The sequence below is a fragment of the Artemia sp. Qi Xiang Cuo genome, chromosome 7 (assembly GCF_049724085.1).
Source record: "Artemia sp. Qi Xiang Cuo chromosome 7, ASM4972408v1, whole genome shotgun sequence".
Lineage (NCBI taxonomy): Eukaryota > Metazoa > Arthropoda > Branchiopoda > Anostraca > Artemiidae > Artemia > Artemia sp. Qi Xiang Cuo.
The window spans coordinates 38,036,879-38,057,529 of record NC_142800.1 but is presented as its reverse complement, the minus strand read 5'-3'; the positions used below and the strand labels follow the sequence as shown (position 1 = coordinate 38,057,529).

At 35.6% G+C, this 20,651-nt stretch overlaps 1 protein-coding gene and 1 pseudogene across 1 annotated transcript in view; one reads left to right on the top strand and one right to left on the bottom strand.

Moving 5' to 3' along the window:
* LOC148950246 (uncharacterized) overlaps window positions 1-15,109 on the top strand; it is a 251,772-nt gene extending 236,663 nt beyond the window's left edge. The window contains exons 20-23 of the mRNA XM_089091811.1: window positions 2,591-2,698; window positions 10,980-11,135; window positions 12,787-13,215; window positions 14,846-15,109. Coding sequence (XP_088947937.1) covers window positions 2,591-2,698; window positions 10,980-11,135; window positions 12,787-13,215; window positions 14,846-14,994 — 842 coding nt within the window. The 3' untranslated portion in view covers window positions 14,995-15,109. The remainder of the gene's footprint in view (window positions 1-2,590; window positions 2,699-10,979; window positions 11,136-12,786; window positions 13,216-14,845) is intronic.
* A 4,301-nt stretch (window positions 15,110-19,410) lies between these two features.
* LOC148950245 (NEDD8-conjugating enzyme Ubc12 pseudogene) lies at window positions 19,411-19,939 on the bottom strand (annotated as a pseudogene).
* Window positions 19,940-20,651: the final 712 nt, after the last annotated feature.

The window sequence follows — 20,651 nt, the reverse complement described above, 5'->3', positions numbered from 1 at the left end:
AGGCTTATTCTGACCGCTAAAACCGCACTGGCCAAATTGGATACCAAAGTAGCAGACTACATGGCGGTTTTCAATTTTACGTATAAAAATATATATTCAAAGAAAACTATCAAGCACAAGTTGTGCTGCTAAAGTGTTGGCAGCTTTTGGATTTCATCGACAATACGCTTAACAAGCATGTGAATGCGATAGTTATGTCATAGGAATGACACAATTGTAATCTGGTTGCACGTATTCGGACAGCGGCAGGTTGGCTCCAGGTACCCGGGTAGCAGAAGATTGGTTGCAGGTACCCAGTAAGCGGCAGGCTGGTCGCAGGTAGTCGGGCAGTGGCCAAAACAATAGGGCATTGCTTGTATCCACAATGCCTATACTACTCACAATTAGGTGTTACGGCAAATTAAAACACCTTAGAAATTTCAAAATATTAAAAAAAAAATATTAAAATAAAGTCAGAGTGAACTTGCTGCTTAAATGAGCCTCTAAATAATGAGTTAAACAATAAATCTCATTCTTTTTATAAGCAAGAGTAAATTATTTACTAAAAATACATATGTTATAATCACTTCCAAATTTTTCCAAATAATTTGAAATGAACTTTAGCTGACTTCACTGTAGTCAAGTCAAATACGCTAACGTAGCCGCCAAAATTGGTGAACACATTTTTAATCTGATTAAACAAATATAATATTTCACAGCAAAATATAGTTTGCAACAAACAAGGGCAACTATATTTGCGAGAAACAAATCTATAAATCAACGCCGTAGATGTTACATCCTTAGGTAATGGTATTCAGTACGCCGCAGGGCGTTATAATGACAGTTTCTACGCTCTAGGCGTTATGACCTTTCTGTAATAAATGGTCTGTTAAGACCTTATTTAACGAGGATCTATGCCTCTTCGCCGTCTTGACCTTATGTCATACACTCAGTTTATGGTATATACGCAATTAAATGAAAGCTTACAAACAATGACAATTATTAGATATGAGTTACAATTCCCAATCAATTAAACTAGCTAATTTGCAATTAGAACATTAAACAAATTTAATGTTAGTAGGTTATTAACCTTTAAATATTTTCTCTGCCCTATTGTTTCGCAGAATTTTGTGGGTGTTAAATCCGGCTTCGTGTTACGAAACCGAAGAAGCTTTTGTTAATAATGTACCAATGTGTAAGGTAAGTGGCGACGCCCAATCTGCATTCAGACCTTCAAACGATATTGTAAAGACAAGTATTATATCCACTGTAGTGGTAATAAAAACTACCCCAACGAAAATAAGAAAAAAAAACTAACAAACAATTATACACCGTGGGGAGATTTTAAATGTAATACTTTCAACAGATAATAATGACAACCTTCGTCCACAGGCTAATAGCTCCGATTAACTTCGTAACAGAAGAGTATGTAAGAACTAACTCAGTCTAGGTAGCTTTCATTTATGCAAATTATCTTTTCTAGTTTAGCAGAGTCAGATAAAAAAAACTATTGAAACTGTCAAGAGCTCCTCTTACTTAAAACTGGAACGCATCCCACACGAATAGCATCCCACACGAATTTCTACAATCACCACTACTCCGACAATAACAAAACGATAAGTACTAAGGACATGCTTCAAGTGACTAGAGTGTAAATAAGCTAACTGTTTTTGTTTTTCAAGCAGGATTATATTTAGATTAAAAATCTTCTCCAAAAACAGAATTTTGTTTTCACAACTTTGAATAAATTTAACTAATTTAACATTTAGAAACCCTGGCGACAAAGGGAATATACACATGACCTGCTCCAATAGTAATTCGAACTCTACGGAATGAAATTGTGACGAAAATGATAATATCAAAAGAATCTCGTTGTCACGGTAATTCCAGATATATATAACTAATCACCTTTCAACTTCTGATAAGCTGTATGAATATCGTCTTAGTTTCAGAGGTCATATTGCCACAAGGTTAATTTCTAGTATCTTCTCAGTTGGAAGAATGTATGTGACCATGTAAGTGATTAGGCTGTAAAAGTGAATTTTATTCCCCAGCTGTTGTCAAATATTTGTGTTGTGAAGTAAAAGATTCTATTGAATCTATTAGGCGCCTTATGTGCATATTGCTGGTTTTTATGTAAGATATTGTTTAGTTACTATTTTTAATCCTTTTGTTTTTGGCCCTTGCCCGGTGGATTTCTATTTAAACATGGACTACATGATACGAGACATTCGCTAGGAGTAAAATTTTTCCAGCGAATACTCCTTTAAAAATGTAAAATTACCAACCTGAAAACTATTCCCCTGCACGTGGAAAAACGGTCACTATGGTGGCCGTTTTGAAACCTTTGTGATGGCCTGTTGCCAAAAGATTGTCGTTGGTAGCTACCGATTTTTGCGTGACTTTGGGGACTATTTTTATGGAGTATTTGATACTTCTCGGGGGTCGGAAACTTTAGAAAAATGCCGCCTGATATTGCACACACATGCAATAAATGCAGAAAGAAAGAGAAAAGTTTATAAAGGAAAGATTTTTTGTTATTTGTCCCCGTTCTTTTTTGCCTCCATTTTGTGTTCCAATCTCTTATCTATTTCTTTGTTTCTTTTTCTAGGGACTGGGTTTTGCCCACTTTCGAAATGGTGTCCTTACCAACACGAGCTTCCAATGGATCCAGTAAGTCCGAAGGTTCAAAAGCGTCCAATAAGCGCACCTTCTTCAGGTAAGTGGAAAACTATAAGGTGCTGAAGGTGCTATAACTATAAGTGCTGATAAACTATAAGGTGATATAAGGTAAATGGAAAACTATAAGAGCGGAAGATCTGAGGGTAGATTCACTGGTGTAAAGTCCCTTTAAGATAGGCTTTCTGGGACTTCTTGAGTTGTTTTCAGATGGTATCAAACTTTTTTGTAAGGAGTACTCTCTCTCGTTTCCAATTTTATACAGTACATCCTTACACCTGAAAGTATTATCCCATCTATGGTTTTGACTACACCCACATTAGGATTCTCACGACATCCTTATTCCATAACACCCTTATCTGTAGTTTCCACGACATCCCTACCCGTAGTTTTAAAGACACCCTAGTTTTAAAGGCATCCCTGTTTCCATGGTAACTAGCAGGTGTTTTGTCAATGTTTACATTGGAAAGATACGCTCCTGCAATACGACAAGTGTCCTGTTTTAAATGGTCAGGTGTTACGTAATGTAATAGAGGATGACGCAATCTTGTGTGACAAGCTAGACTTCAGAACCCGCGGGGAACCCCCGCTTGTAATTGAGCACAGTGCACACGTGGGTGCTACGTAATGACAGCGCACATGTGGGTGTTACGTAATGACAGCACACATGTGGGTGCTACGTAATGACAGCGCAAACGTAGGTGTTACTTAATGGCTGCGCATACATGAGATGTTACCTAATGACAGCGCATACATAAGTGTTACGTAAGGGCAGCTTACACATCACTGGTACTTAATACTTTTTGAGATTTCATTCTCTTTCAATGCATTTTTTGTCGAGACTTTCAATGTGTTTTTTTGTTGTTTTTTTTTCTTTCAAGGTGTTTTTTTTCAAAGAGTTTGTTTCAATGTGTTTTTTTCTCTAGTTCTTACGTAATGAGAAATGTTTACGGATGACACATTCTCACGTGTTATGTCTCTTCAGCGTTAATGGGGGATCCCCCGCTTTTAACTGAGGACGGCACATACGTGGGGTGTAACATAATACTTTTCGAGATTTAATCTTCTTTCAATGCGTTTTACTCAAAAGACTATCATATTCTAATAACTTTTGCCCCTTAGGAGTCGAAAGGTCATTTTCATCCAATAGAACTACGCCTTAATCATCTGGACCATTAATCTATTTCTAACATTCTGTTTCGGCTAATACTTTCTGCATAATAGCCATTAGCATGCAATAAGAACCCCTCTTCCGTTTACTGACTCAATTAAATGATTTCCGCATCAGAGCGCATAAGCATTACAATGTTATTGATTTTCTAACAGGGTCTAGACAGCGAAAGTTATGTAGCCTACCATCGGCGTTAGATATTCCTGCGTAAATCATTGGGTATTGAAGCTTTATCCTTGAACAAGGAATCTAAAGTATTAAAGCTTTCGTAAATACAAATTTATTGATAAAAAAAACACTATAAATGAAAAAATATGTGAAATGAAAAAATGTCAAATGAAAAAATAAAAACATGCACGACGTATAGAACGATTGGGTTCCTAGCAGACAGTTCCAGAAGGGGAGGGTGGTTATGAGAGTTAAATTTATGTCCCATTAAGAGCTTATAACGAAAACGCCACGTTTCTTTGGGTCAAGACTGTGCACCCCCCTTCCAATTAACAAGCACACATTTGAAAAATATTTCCTCTTCAAATTTCACATAATCCCATTAGAGATAAATTTAAGCCATACTAAGAGGTATTTCTGAAGTGCTTTTAATAAAAATGCATCGTTTCTTTGAGTGTATGTTAGATTTATGCCCCCCTCTCCCTTCATCGAAAAATTCTTTTAACACCTCCTGCCTTAACTTTAAGCTCTAGAAAACTTTAGTCTACGCAACCTAACCCTCCGTAATACACCATCTCAATTCCCAACTTATGCCACACTATTACTGGTCCTCTGGCGCTCTCTGACATTCCCATCTTCATTCCTAAGATATTCTACTGTTTAGAATCGCGCATTAAATCCTTTGGTTCATGTTTTCGCAACTTGACCTTCCGTAATGCACCATGTCAATCCCCAACCTGTGTCACACTATTACTGGTCCCCTGGTACTCTCTGACAACCCCATCTTCATTCTTAAGACATTTTCCCGATATTTTCCTGTTAAAAAAAATCACGCATTAAATCCATTGGTTCATATTTTCGCAACCCAAACCTCCTTAATTCACCATGTCAATTCCCGACCTGTGCCACACTATTACTGGTCCTCTGGCGCTCTCTGACACCCCCATCTTCATTCATAATACAACTTCCTTGTTAGATATTTCCAGATATTTCCTTGTTAAAAATCACACATTAAATCTATTGGCTCATGTTTTCGTAACCCAACCCTCTGTAATACACCATGTCAATTCCCAACCTGTGCCACACTAGTAGTAACCTATATTGCTATATCAACGGAGGTTGCATAATACAACAAAACACTATATTATGGACCTATAAAGTGACCAAACACGTTATATTTTGGAACTAGATATTCTGGGACAAGATCGTATAATGCGCCCAAACAGGTTTCTGAGCCAACAGTCATTTTACTGGACCAATCGGAGAGAACGAATACAGAGGGTACTCAATATACGGTAGCTCAATATCCATAGTTATGATGCTATATCAACCAATCCATAGCAGTCAGAATCAATATAAGGAGTGATTTTCATTATAATTTATATTAGTAAGAGAATTGAATTCAAAGAGAGAACAGTTTTTTTTTAGTCTATTATTTCACACGATATTAGCATAGAAAATGAGTGGTATGTTTACGCTATTGGAGCTTGATGGTGGTGCAGGTAGCAGCAATGATACAAAGGCGAGAGTACCGAACGTGGCAGTGGAAATTACACGAGGATGTAGAATAAGCCTTGAATGGGACGATATGTCTGCAAGATATGTGATATTGTTGAGCAAAGTTAAATTGGAGGAGCAATTATGCTTTACTGTGAAACTAAATATAGTGCATATAAATAGACTTCAAGCTGCTTTAGATACACTAGTGAGATACATCGAGGAAAATAAATTGTATCAGGGATTAATATTATTGTTGTAATTATATTTAATACAATTGTTTCTAAATCAAAGATATTTTTTATAGTAGGTTAGCATATATTCTTAAAGTAGAAAAAGAATCCTGGGTAGTCTGAAGTTGGTTGTGATATTGTTAGGACGCTAAAAAATGGATAGGTTTAAGACGCAGAAAATCATAGGGAATCTAGTGTTTATGGAAACATGTTTAATTCTAGATGATGATTTTCTGGAATGTTCCATTCAAAGGAAGATATTTTCTCATTGAATGCTTGTCGATATAATGAAAACTGATTCTCCATCATTAGACTATTGCATGAAGCTTTTACGTCGTCGTCCAAAGGCATTTACACAATTTATTGACATATTAATCACGAGAAGACAAAATTATATTGTTGATTTGCTTTTAAACACACTAGCTTAGAAATTTAAGACTATGATTTTTTCACAAGAAAGATGTTTTTCAAAGAGGATTTACTCCTCTCTATCTCCCGCTCAATTTTTTGATCGTAGATCAATTTCATTTTGGCGGTGAGAGTGTCAACACATGAAAAAATGTTCTAAACGTGTCCACTATGCATGTATACACTGGGCAGTTGGTCATCATGTGAGAATTGTACAATGATTGATGAGTATGATGAAAAGTGCAGATTATGCAACCCGTGTAAATTGCATAGAGTATATGCCATACAAATTAAAGGTCGTAATTTCTGTCTTGAAGAGATGTTTGACTCTCACCCTAGAGGACACCTATGCTCTAATTGCCACCATGATAAATGTAATCAGTGGGAGAGGACTTGTCCTGGCAAGATTAGAAAGGATCGCAAACGTGATTTTAGTCTACTATTATGAGATTGGTATCGTAGTTGTTTTAGGCTGTATCGGGAGGAAGAATCAGGTCTACAATTCCACTACAAGTACAAGGAGAAAATCTAGTTTCCATCTCATCGTTGTGAAGACAATGATTACTATTATTACAAACCTGCTGATTTTATTTGACTGTTACAGAATGTTATTCACCACTTAAGGACATTGTTTGTGACATTGATTCAAATAAGCAAATTAAAAGACGCAAAATTTCCAATATGAATGAAAACAATATCACTAACTGTACAAAGAGATGATAAGAGTGAAGTTACAACATAGTGGTTCAAATGTGATCCAGACCATGTAGCACTTTAGGATCAGTATACAGTGAATTCAGATGATATACTCGCATTAGTTGTTCTCGACAAATACCTATACGTAGTAGAAGAAGAAATCTAAAGAGTAGAAAAGTCGTTTTTATCATTTATATGCATTATTTTTATTAATAAACCATATTACATACATTTTTGAACATTTTGTTCGTAGGGCACTAAAATCAATATTAAACACCTTTGAAAGCATATTTTCCACTAGGAAGTCGTTCAATCGAGGAAAGTCAACGTAAATACTGAGAAACTGCTTGTAGGTATTGCCACGAGATCTGAACATGAAAAAGAGTAGTGCATGAAAGCCATATGTCCTAGTCGTTAAATCCTGTACTCTCCTCAGATTTTGAATAATAGTTTTCCCACCGCGCTCAATAAAGTTGTTGATGTGTGGAGTGTACAATTTATATGATAGGCCAAGAGGAAAAAAAAATTGGCATTCTTCGCTGTTTGAAAGATGCATAGCCAATGACCTTTCTTCAAACTCGATGGACTGCTATTAATAATGATTAGGATATTGTTAGCACTTGGAATTTTTTCAATGAAGTCCGATGGTATGCAATATGCATTGAGCTGGGACATGCCTAGATTGATACGAAATACGCTGACCACTTGGTTTGTATTAATGGTGCAAGGTCAAGCAGAACAGTACCATCGGCTTGGATATCCCAATAGTTTTTGAACTGGGTCAGTAATACCAATATTATACTGTGAGTCAAAGAAGTAACAAACAAGCACTCTAAACATACCTTCCCTGTTCGTACTATGCTAATATCTTGAGTGCCAGAAAGGTCCAAAACAATTACACCATGATTTTTTGAAAACATTGAATTGGTTATTCCATTTTCAAATAGTTGTGAGTCATGGTCTAGGGATTGCATGGTCAACTCATACAGAGTTCGGTAGGATTTTTCATCAAATGATAGAGTGTGCAGCGGAATTCCATTCACTTTGCACACAAGGCTAGATAGACCAAAAAAATTAAAATTATGCGGGGATGCAGTCCAGGATCCAACGGCACTAGCACTCTTCACAAAGGCCAAAGCGAGTTTTGATGGGATTTCTCCATTGATAAATAATGAATCGGTATAACTTCGAGAGCCAGTGGCAATGTGATATTGATTTTTGATCGTATGGGGGACAAGAAGTTTGATATTGTTACCATTGGCTCTCAGCTTTTCCACTGCCAATGCAACAGAGCTCATAACCTGTTTTTTTCGAACATGAAGAATTACTGAAGTGATAATGACACTTGCATCAGGTGCTGCAGCAAGTGTTTTTCTCAAAATTAAATTCAATGGAGCTAGTTGTAACTTTATGTCAATCTTGACATTGGGAGGCAACCATTGGGATATATTGAATATTTCATGATTTAATTTTCCAACAAGACGGTACTCCTGGGTCACTGCAACAGTTAACTCACCGTCAGTATCAACACCTGATCTATATTCATAGCCCAGTGCCTGTCCTTTTAACTCCTTAAATGCCTTTTGAGTCATCATCATAAATTGTATGTAGCCTGCATATTTGGATAAATTATTGCTAGTGCTCACCAATGTTCCATTAATGAATATAGTGATTTGTTTGAACAAGTTGTTTAGGATACAGTTTTCATTGGACAGACCATCGGCAGCAGTAGGACTTGTATTGTCTGACTTTTTCTTCACTGCAACATTTAAGTCAATAAATGTTGATGATAAGTCACTGAAATAGTCTTCATTGAAAAATATCTGAAAGTATATATTTTCCAACAGGGGTTGCTGAGGGCGAAATCGTTCACTGTTCCTGTACTTTACACTAGATTAAGCATATTTAGCATTGAACAGATTAAACGACAAGGTAATTGATGGATGCGATTCCTTGTGGGGGAGATAGGTTATATTAAGAGAAGAAATCCTTCTTCGATCTAACAACCTTTTTCTTCTTCTGCTTATTGGTCTTTTTCGTTTTATTCCTCAAAGTCCTTGTATATGCAGTTCGCTTCCCACCTGGGTCGATACTGATGAGTTAATGATGACCACGCATCCTTTTTAATCCCCTTTTATTTTGCTGGGGTATTAATTGTTCGCCAGCGGATTTGGCAGAATGGGTAATATTTTCTTTAACACTCTCGTTGAAATTTTTACCCGGTCCCCAGTCCTGTAGTGTTGAGGCAGCAAAATTTGATGCAGCGGGTACAAGATATTTTCTGGCAAGGGGTAGTGCAGAACGAAACAGCCTAGCAAACCAAATACCAAGACCATAGCCAAACATTGTAGTACGCCCCTTGTAACAGTCTAATTCTTGATATATTCGACGTGGTCTAAGAGCATCAGCAGAATAGTTGACGTGAGTGCTGATAAGAGAAATTCCTCTATTACTCATTTTGGGCAGTGACAATGGATTGAAAATGATGTGTAATTACAGCCAAATCCTTCGATGTTGGCAGAGGATCACCCAATTCACTTTTTATTGTTAACGGACTGAGTTCCAAATACGAAGTGTTTACAGGAACATACTGAAGATGCCTTATACTATAGTGATGAACATGTTCATGGGTTGTTTTTCGTTGAAGAACACGTAGGAGGGGCACATTTGAATTGCTAACTCCCGATGTTTCTACAGAGTCCGCGTACAGATACTTGCCAGCGTCCGAGGTAGAACCGTGTTGATAATCTATAAAAATAGTATGAGCCATGCCGCTGCTAATGCCAGCATTTTTAACACTTATCATATTCTGTTTAAAGCCTAGAAATTCTATCAGATTATCATTTAGATGAATCATTTCAGTGTCAACAGGTAGGCTAATTTAAATCCTATCATGTTCCATTGAATAGTTAAAATTGAATGAACCATTCCTATGATATGAGATTTTTCTATTGATTGTACGACACAAATCAGTGATAGTACCATATTCTTTATATTTCAGTGTGACATGTGGATATTCACTAGATTTAAGTTCTTCAACCCATTCATACTCGACAAAGTGTGACCAGTCGAATGGAATAACTTTTATCTCATACACACGATCCTTTCTCAGGATTTCGTAGGTATTTTTGAAAATACAATCGACAAGAGCAACTTCAACATTTAAATAACCAAATTTGTTGGTGCAGGAGTTTTGTCCAAAAATCACTTGTTTTATTCAAATCATTGTAGAGAGGGTCGTAGAGGGTTGGACATAAATGTTACATAAAAATCATTGAGCATTGTTAATGTCTTCGACACCGATCTAAGAATCAAAATCAGAGTTGTATGCTAGCCACCGAACAAGTAACTGTTTCTTGCCCCTGTGAGTACGGCTCTTTAATATCTTTTCAATTTGATAATTTTCACTATTATTTTTAACTTTTTGTAATTCATAGTCATAAAAGCCATCAAGAATCTCTTCATCTTTGGTGACTCGTAGAAGATAAGTTATGGGTTTGGTGTCTAGGATTTTTGCCACTTTACAAAGTTCAGTGGACCACAAGTAATTGCCCTTTTCAAAAACATTAGTTGTTCTATTAATTTGAACAGTATCACCAACATTCAATTTTTTCTTTACAATCATTTCATTGGAATATTGTTTAAGAAAAGTATCAAATATATAAGGATCAGCGTGATGAACTTCCCTAGGGGTTGAGTTTGACAATGATCGATGGGTTCGTTGATTATAAATCAACATGATTTTATCTAAATCATGAATAAAAGCAGCCGTATTTTTCAATGTACAGTATCTTGAAATTAAAAGTCGAATAGTTCCTATCAATCGTTCGGCCAATGCAGCCTTTTTATGAGCCTATGATTACGATAGAGCATTGTATTATATTTCTGTGGAGGTCAACTGCTCGGAAGCTTCGTGACAAGGACATGCCAGGTGATTACAAGCAGCAGTAATTAATGGCATACATTTTCATTGGATGTGAGGAGTTACAGAGTGTTTCAGAGTATTGAGAGTATCAAAGGTTGTATTTTTGATCTTTAACCCATTTCTTTGCTTCATTCCAAATCTTTGGGAGAATCAGAACCGCCTCCATAAAAAAAAAGAATAATAGTTTTTTACATTATTGAACTTCAAATGTTTGTTTTTCCAGGAACTTCGGCTTCTGTGGGCGGTCGTTTTCCTGAATCAAAATCTGAAAAGCCAGGGAAGGTTCAATTACCTGTGACTGTGAGAGGAAGGGTTAATACTTCCTCTGGTCAATTCTACTGGTCAACTACTCGGAACCTTGATGACAAGGAAATGCCAGGTGATTATAAGCAGCAGTAATTAATTGAGTGCATTTTCTTTGTATTTGAGGAGTTTATACGTGTTGATTTCTTTGTCGAATAAGTAATTGAAGTGGCCCTGCCTTCATTTGTTTTGAATTTTGTTTTAATTAATAGTTTTGACTTGATAAATAATTTGAATATCAATAAATGGCTTAGCATTATTTATCTCATTGACGGTAATACCAACACTATGTCTATCTTTTTAGGGAATAAAGAGTAAAATAAAAACATTGAACAAAAATCTTTAAAGTCATAATTTGGATTGGTTTTAAACGTAAAATTCTAATTTTATCAAGTTTACTGTACCCTGAGTTGTGAAGATATAAAAATATAAATATTTGGAAACTTTGAATTTTGATGTTGCAGGAACCACAGGTCCTTCTTCTTTGGGGCCTTAATATGCATTTACGCATAAAAATTTAGTGTTTTCGAAAGTATTATTATTTTCATATATTAGTGTTATATTTTAACCCACAACTGTTCCCACTTGGTCAAAGGTATATTGCCAATGAGCCTCGGTCAAGGATATAAGAACAGGTAAACTGCCTGATAACAAAAAAAGTGATACTTTTGGGTAATCAGCGGGGATATAAACAAATTTTTGAGGTTTTCTAGAAAAAAAATTTGTACCCCCGCCCCAAAAAAAATCCTGGATATGGCTAGAAAAATCTGATTTTCAAACCAAAAATCAAACGGTTAATATTGAAATCAATGTCAGAAATGTTTGATTTTCAAACAGTTCACCAAAAACCGAAGTTTCTGGTGAACTGTTCTGGACGCCTCTACTAACAAACGTAAAAATGTACTGTTCACAGCTTTATTCAGGCTTCCAAACATGGGTAAGAAACCACTGTACAAGAAAGGTGATAAGAGTGAGTGTGGTAATTATCAAGGCATAGTCTGGTCTCTGTCGGTAGCAAATTACTTAATAATATGATATTTTTTAAACTGAGAGATGCTGTAGACAAAGCTTTAAGAGAAAAACAGTGCGGTTTCAGAAAAGGTAGAGGATGTTCCGACCAAATTTTCGCTCTTAAGTTAACAATTGAGAAGCGCCTGATTTGTCAAACACCTTTGGTCCACAGTTATATAGATTATGAGCAAGCGTTCGATTCTGTTGATAAATGAGCATTAGCAAAGGTCTTACCCTTGTTTGGTATACCAGACAAATACATTAAAGTAATCAGTGCTATGTACGAGAATAACACTGCTGCGGTTAAGGTAGGAAATGAGGTTAGCAGCTGATTTTGTATTAAATCAGGAGTTAAGCAGGGTTATGTTCTACCCCCTTTAAATGGATCGTTTTGATAGATAAGTCTTAAGAAGCACAAGAAAGACATTGGGAGACCATGGAATCAAATGGGGAGGGAAAAATGTCCTGGACTTAGTTTATGCTGATGATTTAAGCACCCTAGATCAAAATTTGAACGAAATGAATGAACTTTTAGTGGTTTTGCGAGTTCGGGGTACTAGAATGGATATGAAAATAAATATTAAGAAGACTAAGGGTAAGAAATCTTTAACCCTTTTTTTGCTTCATTCCAAATCTTCAGAGAATCAGAACCTCCTCCATAAAAAAAAATAATAATAGTTTTTTACATTGTCGAACTTCAAATATTTGTTTTCCAGGAATTTCGGCTTCTCGGAGTGAAGATGAGCCATCCTCCTCAAATACTTCTTCAGATGCGTTAGGAGAGTTTAGTGCCCAGTGGGTTGATGAATTAAAGGGACGGGCTATGAAAAAACCTGAAATTGTTATCCAATCTGACCATGATTCTGAAGCTAAAGATCTATTTCTTAAGGGTGTCCAGTTTGAACAAACTGGAAACATGGTTGAAGCGATTAGATATTACCAAAGAGCTTCACTGCTTGTACCTGATATTGAGTCTAAAGTCTATATTGGACAGCTTTTTCAGCCAGTTCACGATGTAAGCAAAGCTATTCCTGGCGGTCGTTTCCCTGAACCCAAATCTGAAAAGTCAATGAAGGTTCAACCACCTGTAAGAGGAAGGGTTACGAGGTCAACTGCTCGGAAGCTTGATGACAAGGAAATGCCAGGTGATTATAAGCAGCAGTAATTAATGGAATGCATTTTCTTTGTATTTGGGGAGTTTATATGTGTTGATCTCTTTGTCGAATAAGTAATTGAAGTGGTCTGCCTTCATTTTTTTTTAATTTTTTTAATGAATAGTTTTCACTTGATAAATAATTTGAATATAAATAAATGGTTTAGCATTATTTATCTCATTGACGGTAATACCATTACTTGGTCTATCTTCTTAGGGAATAAAGAGCCAAGTAAAAACATTGAACGAAAATCCTTACAGTCATAATTTGGACTGGTTTTAAATGTAAAATTCTAATTTTATCAAGTTTATAGTACATTGAATTGCGAAGAGATAAAAATAAAATACTCAAATAATTTGAACTTTGATGTTGCGGGTACAACAGGTCCTTCTTCCTTGGGGCCTTAATGTGCATTTATGCACAAAAATTTAGTGTTTTCGAAAATATTATTATTTTCATATATTAATGTTATATTTTAACCCACAACTGTCCCCACTCGGTCAAATGTATATTGCCAATGAGCCTCGGTCAAGGATATAAGAAACAGTGAAACTGCCTGATAACGAAAAAAGTGATATTTTTTGGATAACCAGTGGAGGGGGCCATGGGTTTGGACCCTCTTCCCCTCTCCAATTTTGTTCGACTCGTAAGAAAGTAACAAAAAAGTATATAAACAAATTTTTGATGTTTTCTAAAAAAAAATGTGTACCCTCGCCCCAAATAAAATCCTGGATATGGCTAGAAAAATTTGATTTTCAAACCAAAAATCAAACGGTTGATATTGAAAATCAATGTCAGAAATGTTTGATTTTCAAACAGTTCACCAAAAACCGGAGTTTCTGGTGAACTGTTCTTTACGCCTCTACTAATAAACGTAAAAACATGGGTAAGAAACTTATGTAGGGTCAAAGTTAATTTCTAGACGTAGATTAAAAAAATTTACGTTAAGAATCGACCTAAGGTGAGGCTTGAACTATTTTATATCTAAAATTCAAAATTTCACCGGTTATCTTGATTTCTTTCGAGGACTTTATACTCTAAAAAAATGTTCAATATGTCCAAGAAACCTGTTACCCAGTTTTAACGCTGCATTCTGTCTACATCCTAAAGATACAAAAAAGTTAAATGTTGCATATTTGTGAAAAATAAAACATTCTTCTTTCATAGTTGCAAACTTACAACATCTTGCAATTGCAGAAGTTCATGGGTTCAAATATTTTTCTTGTTTTTTTAGGGATTCGGACTTGCACAGTTTAGTTTAATCTAATTTCAGTATGCTGATATTGAAGAGCTGTGGATCCCGTAGAGTTATAAAACTGGATCTTCCAGATACATTTGATAAGATCCCAGTGTGTGTAACTGTAACATCGGTTTCAAAAAGTGTTCAAATTCATTGTTGAGGAAATCTGTAATAGAATATACTGTTGTCGGGAAACAATTAAAACAGTTCTTCGCTAAAAGTTCCTCTCCCGAATCAAAAATTCGGGAGTGTCGGGTATTGAGGGTATCGAAGGCAGCATCGTTTTCCTTTGAACTTTTTTGCTTCATTCAGAACCGTCTCCATAAAAAAAAGAATAATAGTTTTTTATATGGTCGAACTTCAAATATTTTTCTTTTTCAGGAACTTCGGCTTCTGTTGGCGGTCGTTTTCCTGAAACCAAATTTGAAAAGCCAGGGAAGGTTCAACCACCTGTGACAGGAAGGGTTACGAGGTCAACTGCTCGGAAGCTTGATAACAAGGAAATGCCAGGTGATTATAAGCAGCAGTGATTAGTGGAATGCATTCTCTTTGTATTTGAGGAGTTTATACGTGTTGATCTCTTTGTCGAATAAGTAATTGAAGTGGTCTTGCCTTAATTTCTTTTGAATTTTTTAATTAATAGTTTTGACTTGATAAATAATTTGAATATTAATAAATAGCTTAGCATTATTTATCTCATTGACGGTAATACCAGCACTAGGTCTATCTTCTTAGGGAATAAAGAGCAAAATAAAAACATCGAACAAAAATCCTCAAAGTTATAATTTGGACTAGTTTTAAATGTAAAATTCTAATTTTATCAAGTTTATGGTACAGTGAATTGCGAAGAGATCAAAATATAAATACTCGGATAATTTGAATTTTGATTTTGTGGGTACCACAGGTTCTTCTTTGGGGCCTTAATGTGCATTTACGCATAAAAATTTTGTATTTTCGAAAATGTCCTAATTTCAAAATTTCCAAAAAACCTGTTACCCAGTTTTCACGTTGAATTTTGTTAACATCCTAAAGGTACAAAAAAGCTCAATGAAAAAAGCTAAAGGGATTGTGCCCTTTTTAATAGCCGAAAGTGATTGGAAGGCAACTAACACCCTTTGCACGCCTACCATTTCCCCCAAAACTCCAATTAGAATTTTGAGATAGCCATTTTGTTTAAAGTAGTTGAGATATCTGGAAATTATGTCTTTGGGGAGGACACTCCTCCCACAGCCCTCAGGGCAAGTGTTGTAAGTTATGCCCTGGGGGACATAAGGTTTTTACAGAAAGCATTGTCGTAAAAACTTCAAAAAGGACTCAGTTGATTGGAAATTGAAGAGGCTAGTTCCCTTTTTAATACTTAAAAGTGATTGGAGGGCAGCTAACCCCCTCTCACGCCCACCATTTCCCCAAACACAGACAATCAGAATTTTTAGATATCTGTTTTGTTCAACATAGTTGATGTTTTGGAAATTATGTCTTTGAGGATAACAAATTCCCCACACCCCTCAGGGCCAGGGTTGTAAGTTATGCTCTGGGGGTATTTAAGATTCTTTTAGAAACGGTTGTCGTAGAAACTTAAAAAAGGGCTCATTCGATTGCAAATTGAAAGGGCTAGTGTCCTTTTTAATAGGAGAAAGTGATTGGTGGGCAAGTAACCCCCTCTCGCGCCCACCATTACCTTAAACACATCCAATCAAAATTTTGAGATAGCCTTTTTTTTAACGTAGTTGAATCTTTTAGAAATTAGGTCTTTGAGGATGATAACCCCCTCAGACCCCTCAGGGCAAGGGTTGTAAGTTATGCCCTGAGGACATATAAGATTTTTATAGAAAGCGCTGTCGTAGAAACTTCAAAAAGGGCTCATTCAATAGGAAATTGAAAAGTTTAGTGGACTTTTTAATAGTTGAAAGTGATAGGAGGGTAATTAACCCCCCTCTCACACCCACCATTTCCCCAAACACATCCAATAAAAATTTTTAGATAGCAATTTTCTTCAACGTAATTGAACGATCTGGAAATTATGTTTCTGAGGATGACAAACCCCCCACACCCCTCAGAGCAAGGGTTGTAAGTTATGCCTTGGGGGCATATAAGGTTTTTATAGAAAGGGTTGTCGTAGAAACTTCAAAAAGGGCTCATTCGATTAAACATTGGAAGGGCTAGTTTCCTTTATAATAGTAGAGTGATTGGAGGGCAGGTAACCCCCTCTCGTGCCCACCATTTCCACAAACACGTCCAATCAAAATTTTGAGATAGCCACTTTTTTCAACGTAGTTGAAAGTTCTGGAAATTAGGTCTTTGAGGATGACAACTCCCCCACAGCCCTCAGGGCAAGGGTTGTAATTTAAGGATTCTCTGAATCCTTAAATTACTCTGCAACCCCCAGGATAAGGCTACAAGTTATGCCCTGAGGACATATAAGGTTTTTATAGAAAGCGTTGTCGTAAAAACTTCAAGAAGGGCTATTCTTTTCGAAATTGAGAGTTCTATTACCTTTTTTAATGGTCAAAAGTGCTCGGAGGGGGAATCAGCCCCCCCCCCCATACCCATCATTTTCCCAAACATTTTCGCTCAACATTTTTATATGGTCATTTTGTTCCTCGTAGTGGAAAATTCTGGAAATTATGTCTTTGAGGTTGACAACCCTCCCCCATTTCCCTCAGGACAAGGGTCGTAAGTTATGCCCTTGGGGCATATAAGGTTTTTATAGAAAGTTTTGTCGTAGAAGCCTCATAAAGGGCTCATTCTGTTAGAAACTGAGAGGACTAGTGCCTTTTTTATTAGTAGAAAGTGATCAGAGGGCAAATGCCCCCCTCTACGCCCATCATTTTCCCAAACACTTTCAATCAAAATTTTGAGATAGCCATTTTGTTCTATGTATTTTTAAGGTCTGGAAATTATGTCTTTGAGGATAACAAATCCCTCAGCCTTCAGGACAAGGGTTGTAAGTTTGCCCTGGGGGCATATAAGGTTTTTTATTGAAAGCATGGTCATATAAAGATCGGAGGGGCTCATTGGATTGGTAATCAGACTCTCTAGTGTTCTTTTTCAGAGCCAAAGGGATCGGAGGTCACTTTGTTCCCCACACACTCGTCGTATTGTCTCGAAATGCAATTAATAGAAATTTTTAGATAGCCATTCTATTCAATATAGTCTACATATCATATAACAAGGCTTTTGGGGTTGAAACAAACGCAAGAGATAGGGGACAAGGGTTGTAAGTTATACCCAGGAGGTATTTAAGGCTTTTATGAAAGGGATGGTTGTTTAACTCTAGAAGAGGCTCAGTCTTTTTCCCTGAAAAAGACTATGTCAATATAAAACGAACATAAATTAATTTTTTAAAAACATTTTCCACAAAACAAGTTTTTCCAAAAAAAGGTAAAGAACTCTATTAAACAAAAAATGAACAAAAATAGAATCAAATAATCTTGTAAGTATGCAACTACCACAAATCAGTATCAATAAATAAATAAAACCCAAAACAAACAGAAATTAAAATAAGCAACAGATTCAAACTCAAAACGAGCAGAAATTGATATGAGCAGGGTTCTAAACCCCCTATCTTTCCAAAAGCCAGAATACAATTTTACTTTACTGAAAAAAATTCCTATAAATGTTTTCATTTATATAACTTTAAGAAATCAAAAATTAATAAAGATTTTAAGGAATAAATATCAGCATATGTATATTAAACTGACAATGCACATTTTTTTGCAGTAAATTCATTTGAATTTTTTTCATTAAAGTACGAATTATATTCTGGCTTTTAGAAAACATAGGATTAAGAACCCTACTCACACTAATTTCTGCTTGTTTTGAGTTTGACTCTGTTGTTTATTTTAATTTCTGTTTGTTTTGGGTTTTATTTATTTATTGATACTGATTTGTGGCAGTTGTATGTTTGGTAGATTATTTGATTCTATTTTTGTTCATTTTTGGTTTAATGGAGTTCTTTATTTTATTTTATTTTAAAAAACTTATTTTTTGGAAAAAGTTTTCTTAATTAATTTCTTTAAAGATGCAGCTGGCAGATTGGTCTTCTAAGCCTTGTGAAAGTATTGTTGACCCTAGCCTTGTTTCGACTTTGGGAGTCTATGTTTGAACCCTCACCCGCTTCCTTTTAAGTAATGCTTCTTTGGCCTTTCCTTGGTAAATTCTTGTAAATACTGCTAATTAGCTTGACCTGAAAAATAGACCTCAGGAAATGGCTCATCAGCTGATCAATTTCAAGAGCTATGTTTGAAGGTCCCACAAAAATTTTATCTGTTCGTGTATTAGGCTTTAGTATTTTTCTTTACTTTCCTTTGAAAGCCTGAAAGCAAGACATTTTTAATTGTATTTTTATACTTAGCTACGTTTTTGTGTAGTTTTGCCTGCGTCATAGACACCAAAAACTCCTGAGGCAAAAACGGCATATCTGTGCTCTTGAAATACGCTCAAATATGACGTCACTCATATAATTTATTCCTCCAAAATCAAGATTCTCAACTAATTTTATCAATCTTGTGACCTATGTAGATCACTAATTCAGGACAGGAAATCTCAGGATGCCAATATTCCAAAAAATTATGAACCCGTTTTCGAGAAAATAAATATAAATAAATGCATACTTATATATTCAATTATTCCTCGTTTAAAGAAATAAGGCTGAAAGAGACATGACATTCACCACAATTAGCACAATTAGCAAGGTTATAGACAAGGATAACCATGACAAGGTTATTTGGTTGAAATGTGGGGCCTCGCATAAATGGGACATTTTGGAGTACACCTGGTACAAGCTCTTATTACTTGGAGACACACAGTTAAATCAGCTACATGGAATTTCAGTGAACTCGGAAACGCCAATAAATCCACTGCCCAATTTTTAGCCCTTCCTTGATTATACAAGCTTTTGCACTCAGATTAGGAAACTGTGTCTTCACAGCGGTAAACTTCCAAGTCTAAAAATCATTAGGTATAGTTCCACCGCGCATGGATCGCTGAACATTCTGCTCAAATATGTGTTTATTTGTTTGTAGTACATTTGCTGCTTCTTTGTTCAACGGATCTTCAGGATTTGGTTCTAAGAGGAGGTGTAAGAGGCCATAAACAACAGATTTTATAGTAAGTACTGGTTTCCAATCTTCTCTGAGGATGTTTAAACAGACATTGCCCTCTAAATCAATATTGGGGTGGTATATCGCCGTCTCGTATTTCACTTTCGGTGCATCATAAGGGTATTCTTGACCAATTTTGAAGTTGAAAATAAATTTGCCACCTTTATAGAAGCCCTCATCAGTACATATCACAAGCTTAAAATTAAACAGGTCATCTTTGTCAGGAAACTCTATTGCGCATGTCTTTGCAAGATCTAACTCTCCAAAATCTTTTTGAATTCTTAAAGGATTAACTGAAGCTTTCCTTTGAGTCGGATTTCTTGATAACTCTCCTTCTCTCGTCTGGTTTTTTTTTAGTAAAAAGTTTAATCATGTTGATAAGTTAAATTATTGTTGTTTATTTTGATTTCTTCAGTTGTATGTACCATCAAGCTGTTAAGGTATCCCCATTTTCTTTGTCTAGCTAGAAATAATCTCAGAGCTTTTCATAGAAAACGAGGATGGTATAGGAAATTAATGTAAACATAAACTTTTATGCATTTGGTGATAAATAATAAGAACAGCATTTTCTAAAAAAAAAAAATCAGATAAAGAATTATGCGTTAGAATGCTTACTTTACAAAACTAATAACGTATTTACTCTTGGGTCAGGTTTAATTTACATAAAGTTTTAAAAAGATTGTTGAGGTAAAATCAGGGGGGCTGACAGTGCCCATTTTACTGTAGACAATCTTATCTGAACCTGAAATAGTATCAGCCTCTATTAAAAACAAATGTTTGTGTTATGTTTTTGATAATGGCAAAAGACAAGCCAAGGCAAAAGTTAAAGGTCCAATAACAAAAAAATCATAATCTCAAAAAGGCGCTAATTCTGAATTGAGTTCATTTAAAATGTTTAAGGGGTGGATTGATGAAAATGAAGCATGGATAAATGTGATTAGAAAACTGGTGAAGCTGAGAATCTTAACAGCTTAACAAAATGGCACAGAACAAACGATAGTGAGAATAAAATTGAATTGTAAACGAAATTTTGAAGAGTGATCTGTGGTTTTAAACTAAAAAAGACATATTTGTTATCTGTAACA